Raw genomic sequence first — 9,690 nt, 5'->3', positions numbered from 1 at the left:
GAAGACATGCCGGGGGGCTAATCTCCCTTCTGTGTGCAACGGCCAGGAGCCCTGGTTTCCCCAATAGGGTAGCACACGCCACTTCTCCAAAACACAACTTAATCCTCTTCTTTTTCGATGTATGCTTTGGTGCCCACACGTGCCATTTGCCTAGCCAAGTAGCGGTCCCTTGCGGATGTGACGGTCTCCTCATTGCTACGCTTTGCAAATTTGTTCTGGCTGGCCACAGGTTCCTCTGCCTGCCCTGTTTCCTCCGCTGCACTCTTATGTTTCGGCTCTGACGCTCTCTCCAAGTCTGACGGCTGCTATTCTCCCCTCTCTCTTTCCAGAGCCTGGGGGTCAGCTTTTACCGAGGACTGGGGGCTACTGTCCTTTCTCTCTCTCGGGGGCTTCTCCTCTTTCTCATCCCTTGGCCCTCTGATTTTAGCACCTCTGTCTCTCTCTCCCCTTTCCCAATCTTTGCCATGGTCTTTATTGCTCACCAACCCTTCCTTCCCTTGTTCTTGCCAATGCGAGTGCTTCTCTTTCTCTCTCTCTTTCCGCGATTCTCTGTCATATTCCTCTTTCTCCTTCCTGTCTTTCTTCCTCTGCTTGCTCTCTCGCTCTTCTTGCCTCCTGTAATGGTCCTCGGACCTCGGGTGCTCTTCCTTGCCAGTATCTCTCTGTCTTCTCTCAAGGTCCCTTTCCCTGGGCTGCCCTCTTCTCTCCTTCCGGCTTCCTCCTCCCTCCTCTCTCTCTGAGTGAGCGGCAGGCCCCTTTGAGTGGCCACCTCTCTCCTCGCTGCAGGACCTCGAGTCTCTTTGGCTCTTGTGAGGCTTGGAACCTTCCCCACTGGGATCAGTTTCACTTGGCCGGGCCTCCTTTCCGCTGTCTCTGAGAGCTTCTGCACCATCCTCCCAATCAGGGCTACCCATTTCCACCTCACTGTCTGCATCTGAGCTATCGTCTCCCCTTAGAGGGATGTGAGGCCCTCTTTTCACTTCTGGGCTTCTGCTCGTTGGTCTGGAGTCGCTGAAATCTCCACTGGGTTTTTCTTCCTTTATCCTGGAGTTTTTAAAAAGGCAAAAGAAAGAAAGAAAAAGAATCCCGTCACTAGAAATCTAGGATATCCTGCACCATCTCTTATCTTTCCAAGCACAATCATCTGCTTACATTATCTATTTACATCACATTTTAATGGCATTCGGCACATGTGGGAAACCACACGTTTACAGTGCTGAGTTCACATTTTTGATTTTATTAGTCATTGTAGCTAAACAGAAACTCTGTGTTTGGAACAACAAAGTCTTGTGGCACCTTGAAGACTGAAACATTTATGGGGCAGAGGCTTTCGTCAGCCAGAGGCACCAAGTCTTACATTCAGTTGGCAGAAAGATATACATGGAGAGGGGAGAGTGTCAGCACAAAGAGAAGCCAGATACTGGGCCTTTCGGCCGGTCTTTGTAAATACACCCCGCCCTTTGATTGTATGTCTGCGCATGTATTCGCCCACTGAATGTAACACTTCTCACATCTGACAGAGTGACCCCTGGCTTATTTTATTTAATTACTTTATTTATATCCTGCCTTTTTCCCCAGTGGGAAACCAAAGCAGCCTCCATCATTCTCCTCCACTTTATCCTCACAACCCAGTGATGGGTTAGGCTGAGAGCAGTGTATGCATTTATGTTTGTTTGTTTGATTTTGTTTTTAAAAAGAGAGAGTGTTTATTACAATAACAGTAGTAGTAGTAGTAGTAGTAGTAGTAGTAGTAGTAGTAGTAGTAGTAGTTGGCACTTTGCGATAAATAAGTGGGTTTCGGGTTGCAGCTTCGGCACTCGGTCTCTAAAAGATTCGCCATCACTGTCCTAGACCAATACTCTGACCCCTGAACTGCCCTGTCTCTCTATGAGAAATTCTGTTCGAGAAGCGTACTCATCATTAAAGTTCCACAACGTTGGGGGCAAGCTATGGAGAATGGGGCACTGGGTGTAACAAGGTTGTTCCTTCTGCTCAGCGATACGGAGGGCATCCTTGACTGATGGGTGGTCTGTCCCATTAGGACAGCAGGCGGGAACAAAGCACAGCTGCCTGGGACCAGCCGTCTCCCACAGCAGTCTCAATACGTCCAGAGCAGGAAATGAATGGTAGCCGACCCCAAACACAAAAGAATTTGTAGAAAATCTGGAAGAAGCTAAATTAACACCTCTGCACCAGGCATCCAAACAGCTGAATGTCAGTCAAGGCCTAACTATACTACAGAAGACGGTTTGCAGAAAGCAGATCAGAGGTGCGATAGGAACAACTGAATGAGCTCCGGTGCAAAAGCGGTCCTCTCTGCTCATCTCTGATTTGAATGCCCCCCCCCCCCCGGGGCTAGATAGGTGGCAACCCAAGAAAGGGCCTTCTTGTCCACTGCGCTGAAACTTTGGAACTCCTTCCTAGTCCGTCTCCCTGGATCACTGTTTTTCTGCTGGCAGGTGAAGAAGACCTTTTTGGAGTTGGGAGTAAGCAGTGAAGTGGCTAAATTTGGGGACGACACAAAATTGTTCAGGGTGGTGAGGCACTCCAAAGGGTGTCAACGTGGCAAATGGGGTTCAATGTGGCCAAGTGCAATGTGATACACACTGGGGCCAAAAATCCTAACTATGAATACACACTGATGGGATCCGAACTGGCGGAGACTGACCAAGAGAGAGATCTTGGAGTCGTAGTCAATGTTCCCTCTAAGCTGTGGAGTCTTGTGAGCAAAAATCCTACTTTGTGAGCTACTGGCATTAAAGTTGTGAGCGAGCGATTTGGCTGCTGCATAAATCAGTTTGCTTTGGCATCATCCTTCCTGAGCTAAGGCAAAAATGTGTGAGCCGGAGGCTAAAAATCTGTGAGCTAGCTCACACCAACTCAGCTTAGAGGGAACTATGGTCGTAGTAGATAACTCACTGAAAATGTCGAGACAGTGTGCGACTATGATAAAAAAGGCCAACACTATGCTGGGGATTATTAGGAAGAGAACTGAAAACAAAGGCAGTACCATAATGCCCCTGTATAAACTGATGGTGCAACCTCGTTTGGAGTACTGTGTACGGTTCCGGTCACCGCACCTCAAAAAGGATACTATAGCATTGGGAAAAGTGCAGAAAAGGGCAACTCGAATGATAAAAAGGTTGGAACACTTTCCCTATGAAGAAAGCTTAAAGCACTTGGGGCTCTTTAACTTGCAGAAACGATGACTGAGGGGTGACATGATCGAGGTTTACAAGATTATGCGTGGGATAGAGCAGGTAGAAAAAGAAGTACTTTCTCTCTTTCTCACAATACAAGAACTCGTGGGCTGAGCAGTCAGGTCAGAACGGATAAAAGGAAGTACTTCTTCACTCAAAGAGTGATTAACACATGGAAGTCACTGCCACAGGAGGTGGCGGCGGCTAAAAGCATGGACAGCTTCGAGAGGGAATGGGATAAGCATATGGAGCAGAGGTCCATCAGTGAATGAGCCACATGGTATAGACAGGAACCCTCGGTCTGGGGCAAGTGATGCTCTGTATTCTTGGTGCTTGGGGGGGGGGCAACAGTGGGAGGGCTTCTTTAGTGTCCTGGCCCCACTGGTGGACCTCCTGATGGCACCTGGTATTTTTGGCCACTGTGTGACACAGAGTGTTGGACTGGATGGGCCATTGGCCTGATCCAGCACTGGCTTATGTTCTTCTGTTTCCTTTGGCATAGGCCCAGTAAATTCTTCCTGGCCCTCCTCCCTGGTTGTCTGTGTGCGTTTGTTAGTGTCTACGTTTTACTGTACCATTAAAAATTTATACATACATTTAAAATGCCGTTTTAATGCCTTGATAGTCACCACTTTTGGGACCTATTTGGCAATTAAGAGTTTTAAATAAATAAAAGCAAAATAAACGTTGTTCAGAAATGCACTATAGTAAAGGCATAAAGAGGACTGTAAGCTACACTATTTTGTACAGCAGTTGCTGTATGTATGATCCTACCATGTGATTTCTGCATTATTCAACATATGTTAATATTTCTGCTTTGTTTCAGTTCTACTGCAGATTCTGTAGAAAACTGCAGTCCTAACCCTATTACGGTGTCTTATTGGACATCCCATCCTGTTTATTGTATTAACCCACACTGTGTAACCACCTTGAGTCTCAATGAGAAAGGTGGAACTATAAATAAGGTAACAAACAAGTGGGGTGAGGAAAAGGAGGTCAGTTTTTTAAAAAGGCAGAAAGCTGAGGTAAAAGTGGAGGTCGCAGTGGCCTAGGACTACTGTGGAGCGGAGAAAAGAGAGAAAAGCTGGCTTAGGAGCAGCGTGAAGCAGAGCTCCGTGGGTACTCCATGAACCTCGTGAGCAGTCGGGTTAGAACAGATAAAAGGAAGTCCTTCTTCACCCAAAGATTGATTAACACATGTAATCCACTGCCACAGGAGGTGGCGGCGGCTACAAGCATGGACAGCTTCAAGAGGGAACTGGATAAACATCTGGAGCAGAGGTCCATCCGTGGCTATCAGCCACAAGGGATAGATAGGAACTCTGGGTCTGGGGCAGGTGATGCCCTGTATTCTTGGTGCTGGGGGGGGCAACAGTGGGAGGACTTCTGGTGTCCTGGCCCCACTGCTGGACCGCCTGATGGCACCTGGTATTTTTGGCCACTGTGTGACGGAGTGTTGGACGAGATGGGCCATTGGCCTGATCCAACATTGGCTTCTCTTATGTTCTTATGACGACCCCTGCCCTTCTTGACAAGGCAGAAAACAAACTGCTGAAGGAGGAGTGGGGCCTTCCGCCAGTGGTACCCGGAAGTTGGGCTCTGGCCCTGCCTCTTGTCCCAATGGCAGGAATTGCTTACTCAAGGATGCCTCAAGGGTGCCTGCCCCCCTCCTCCCAGGGAGATGGGCCTTCGCGGCCTGCTTGTGAGCTGTCCGGGAGAACTCATCAGGCAACAGAAAGGCGGGCCTCTGGTCTGATCCAGCAGTCTGGTTCTTACAAGGCAAACAGTTCTGAGTAAACAGGGAGGTGTTAAGGAAAGACTGCACAGCTGCATAACTAAACCAGCTTGCTCGTAAATTAAGAGCTGGCTTAGACAAGAAGGAGCACAAAAGGATCCCAAGCAATGCTCCCTCTAAGCCATGGAGTCTTGTGAGCAAAAATCCTACTTTGTGAGCTCCTGGCATTAAAGTCGTGAGTGGGCGATTTGGCTGCTGCATAAATTAGTTTGCTCTGGAGCCATCCTTCCTGAGCGAAGACAAAAATGTGTGCGCTGGAGGCTAAAAAACTGTGAGCTAGCTCACACTAACGCAGCTTAGAGAACACTGATCCCAGTATCTGGAAGGTGAGCAGCAAGGGCATTTTTGGCGGCCATCAATTTTTTACTTATTTTAATATTAACCTGCCTTTTTTGGAGAAGACACAAGACAACTTGCTATGACCATATTTTAAAGTTAGCATTAAAAAAAAGGTGTTACAGAAGCAAGGTGGACTCCCTTGGCTAAGTTAGAACAAAGGCTTTCCTTATTTAAAAAATGTATAGCTTTTCTGCCAAAAAAGCACTCAAGGCAATGCAAAGTTCAAAACTCGAACATTGGAAAAAAGGCTCAAATAAAGAGAATGTTATGCAAACGATAAAAGCACAGACACATCAGTAGCAAAGGAAACCATACCAGATTGAAAATCACTGGGGAGCCAGAAAGAAAGGCCTCCTTAGAGCTGTGTTAAAAGGCTGTGGTGCCACCATTGAGAAAGCCACTTTAGTCCTGTCCCTGCGACATTCTTATTGAGGAACGATTTTATAACTAAAAGTCCCCGAGGGCAAGAAACCAGCCCAACTCACACCACGTGAAAGATCTTCCCTGTTTTTCCATAGCAAGCAGCTATTAGGTGGTGTAGCCAGTGTGGTGTCGTGGTTAAGAGTGGCGGACTCTAATCTGGAGAACCGGGTTCAATTATGCACTTCTGCACATGAAGCCAGCTGGGTGACCTAGGGTCAGTCACAGCTCTCAGAGCTCTGAGCCCCCCCAAAAAAAAGTCTAGCTCACCACCTAGTGGTGCATAATGCCAAAAGAGTTAGAACTTAAGGCTGCCAGACAATCTTTGGATCTCCTGGCTATACCACACACAATGCCATACAATAATTATTATTAGTTACTGGGTTGACTTGAGACTACCAATCCACGCCAGCATGGCGCAAAAGAGCAGAGCTGGTAGAATGACAGCTTTGTGGTCATCAAGTAGCACGTAAAGCTCTTGATGGCCCAAAACGCGCCTAGAGGTGCTTCACTGTTAGACGAGGGCCCTACTGCGGCACCACAAGTCCCCAGGAGGAGAAGCTTCCCCCTTCCCAAGTCTTACCTGGCCTCCCGAAGGCTGCACTTGGGCACCTCCTCTTCTCCTACTGACTGGTTCAACAGGTGCCTGTAAAACCTGCTGAGGTCCTTCTGCTTGGTCACATCCAGGCACGCTGAAAGAAAGAAAAGGGAAAAACTGGGAACACGTTCAGGGCACCAAGGGCTGTGCAAGCCGGGGGGGGGGGGAGGTGGGCACCAGAATGGCACTCCAGAACCCATTTCAAAATGCTACCCCCACCTAAGGTTGCACAGAGAGAGCACCCGACTGACTCGCAAGAAGCTGCTCCTGTGCCAAATACGACTGATGCCAATACGTTTCTCCAAGGAGCCCACGCAAGAGCAAAAAGCAACCGTCTGGCTCACCCTCGAGAGCGGCCTCCCTCCTCTCCCTTTCTTCCTCTTCCGCTCTTTCCTGCAGCTTCTTCTTGTAGGCTGACGTCACGAAAGCTTCTTTGTCGTCAAATGCGCCCCCTTCCATTTCACGCTCCTTCTGTATTTTCTTCTCCATTCTCTTTTCCTGCTCCTTCTTTCTCAGCTCAGCTGCCTTGAGGATGTTTTGGATGTACTTGGGCTGCAAAGGACAAACAGCAACAATGGAAGGGATGGACATCAATATGGCCAGCAACACGGAAGCTGAGCATTATGGGATGCCATCTGAAGTTCCTCACGCTGGGCTCCTCCTCAGTACAAAGGCAAGTGTCCTGAACAGAGGTTCACCCTCTGTGGGCAGCTGGCCTTGGCAGCCAAACAAGAGCCACACTTGCCACCAATCCCAGTCTCAACGACGACATCACTTCACCTGTCTTTGGTGCCAGGAGAAGGACGGGGACTTGTGCCGAACCTTAAAGTGATTCAGAAAGTGAGAAATCCTGCTAATTTCTGAGATTCTCCAAAGTCAGCCCATGGCTGCGAGGAAGGGTAAGGAAAATGTGCTCACCAGCGGCCACCTGGCAAGTGCATTTATGTGTTTACTTTATTTATAGCCCTCCTTTCTCAAAGGGCGGGTTTTTTTGGGGGGCCCCCCCCCCCCCAATTGGTTCTGGCCCCATACGGCTTCTGTTTATCTTATCCTGATTTCCACTGGCATTTTTGTGCCTTTAGTTTCCACTTCATTCTTCTTGTTTTCCCTTTTTTTCCCCCTGGTTCTTTTGAGACCACTTTTACCCCATTCTTCTTCTGGAAACTGATTCTGATTTGCCTTTTTCCTCATGAATAATGTTTCCATCAGTTTTTTTAAAATCCCACTCGTTCCCACCCACCCCCAGCTCACTTTTCAGTGACTGGGCTGTCATTGCCAAGCCACCTCCCCTCCCTCCCTGAAGACAAGTGGTTTCATTTTTTATTTTTTTAAAAAAGGCACTCAGATATTGATATACTGTTATAATGATAGGTTTAGCAAATTCTCTAAATTCCTAGCTTTCTTTAAAAAAAAAAGAGTAAGTCTCTATCCCACTCACTTGTGGAGGAGATATTTATTTATTAATTTATTCAATTTTTATCCCACCCTCCCCGCCACAGGCAGGCTCAGGGTGGCTTACAATAAGGGTTAAAAACACATTAAAGCACAAACATAACAAGCACAGCTCACAATAAAATAAAAATAAAATGCTGGTGACAATATGCCTTTTTCCTTATATCTTTGAGAGAAAAGAAGCTAAAGACTTACTTTTTAAAAGTATAATTATTGGTTGATGGTGCAAAACATAACAGGAAAAATGAATATAAACATAGCTTTTACACGAGAAATAGCTTTGTTAAACATAATTCCGGAGCAGTATGAACGAAACGATGTTTATATGTTGATATATATTTTGACGACTGCTAGAATTTTACTAGCAAAATATTGGAAATTAGAAAAAATTCCAACAAGAGAGGAAATAGCGTGCAAGTTGTTAGAAATGGCAGAAATGGACAAATTGAGTTTGATACTTCAAGGAAAAGACGACAACATACACATTAAAAGATGGTTGAGAGTGTATAAATGGACAAACAAAATATTTTAAAAAAAGAATCCAATGTATATATAGTTTAATATTTGTATTACTGTTTATTATGGAAAAATTATAAATAAACTGCTAAAAAAAGACTTACTTAAAAAAAAATCTGGGGATTCAGAGAACCTTCTACACCTACCATTACAACGGTATATCAATATTTTAGCACCTTTTAAAAAACCATAGCCATGATATCGATGTATCGATAGAAGAATGCACAAAAAATAAAGGTGGGGGGTGCTGTGATGCCACTGATGACAACAGCACCCTCCCCTGAAAATACTTATTACTGAAGACACGTGCAGAAGAAAACAAACTCACTCCACAACTGTGAAAATGCAGAGGGAGGGCAGACGTGTGGAAGAACCGTGCCCAAACCGATCCCAATGCTTGTGGATTAACCGCTAAGAAAATCAAGAGCAAGCCAAATGTGCTGTAAAGCCCAATGAGACTCAAGGCAGATCAGACATGTAGAACGATGCGATCAAATAGCATGAGACATCTAATGATAATAATGATGATCTTAGATCTGGAGGGATGAGTGCACTTCTTTTCCAGGGCTCATAACAGAAGCTTCCCCCCTCCACTTTCTTCTGTTTTAGAGCAGGGGAGACCCATTGGATTAAGAGCTGGGCAGGGGTCGTTTTGTAGAAAAAGAGCTAGGGGGACTCATTAGCATAACTCATTAGCATATGCCCCACCCCCTGACATCACCGGAAGTGTGTCATAAGGCCACACACCCCGCCCCCAACGGTCCCGGCCGCCACCGGCGGCCTTGCAGCTCCACTGCCGATCCCCATGAGGCCCTCCCTGGCCCCAGGCAGTCAGGGGTGGGGAGAGGCAGGGAGGAAGCAACTTACCCTCCCTCTTCTCCTGCCTTCTCCTGGCTGAATGAGGGCTGGAAGCGGGGCGGCCGGAAGCAGGGGGCGGGGCTTCGTCATGTGCCCCACCCCCCGTACCTCACCCGGGGGAACTGTGATCCCCCCCCAAATGACCTCTGGAGCTGGGCATAGTTCTTGGAAGTCTAGTGTCAGGTCTTGCCTCTGCTGCAGGTTCACTGCATGCCTCTGAATGAGATTCTCTCTCTTGGTGCTCAGTTCCCTACCTACGAAATGGGAAGGGGGTCCAGACCAGCCCACAGAGTTGTTGTGAGTGCAAAAGGCAACAAAGGTCATAAGATTTATAAAAATAAACATGTCACGCGAAAGCAGGAGAAAGAACAGCAGCAAATCCTCCCTCCATTTTCCACAAGGCGTACTAAAAAAAGAAAAACCCTCCTTTCTCAGTCATTTCACTCCTTCCTTTCCCCTCCATCCACCCCATGCCCCTCAGCTGCACTGCTTTATGAAGTCATTCCTTGCTC

General features: G+C 47.1%; 1 protein-coding gene across 1 annotated transcript in view; it reads right to left on the bottom strand.

Annotated features, from left to right (window-relative positions):
- Positions 1-253: 253 nt before the first annotated feature.
- NSRP1 (nuclear speckle splicing regulatory protein 1) overlaps positions 254-9,690 on the bottom strand; it is a 36,278-nt gene continuing 26,841 nt past the window's right edge. The window contains exons 4-7 of the mRNA XM_015422042.1: positions 7,533-7,541; positions 6,697-6,907; positions 6,338-6,446; positions 254-1,044 (exon numbers count right to left, since the gene is read on the bottom strand). Coding sequence (XP_015277528.1) covers positions 306-1,044; positions 6,338-6,446; positions 6,697-6,907; positions 7,533-7,541 — 1,068 coding nt within the window. The 3' untranslated portion in view covers positions 254-305. The remainder of the gene's footprint in view (positions 1,045-6,337; positions 6,447-6,696; positions 6,908-7,532; positions 7,542-9,690) is intronic.

Source organism: Gekko japonicus, unplaced genomic scaffold (genome assembly GCF_001447785.1).
Source record: "Gekko japonicus isolate JY-2015 unplaced genomic scaffold, Gekko_japonicus_V1.1 scaffold182, whole genome shotgun sequence".
Lineage (NCBI taxonomy): Eukaryota > Metazoa > Chordata > Lepidosauria > Squamata > Gekkonidae > Gekko > Gekko japonicus.
The sequence above is the reverse complement of the archived record's forward strand: the minus strand, read 5'-3'. Positions and strand labels throughout refer to the sequence as shown.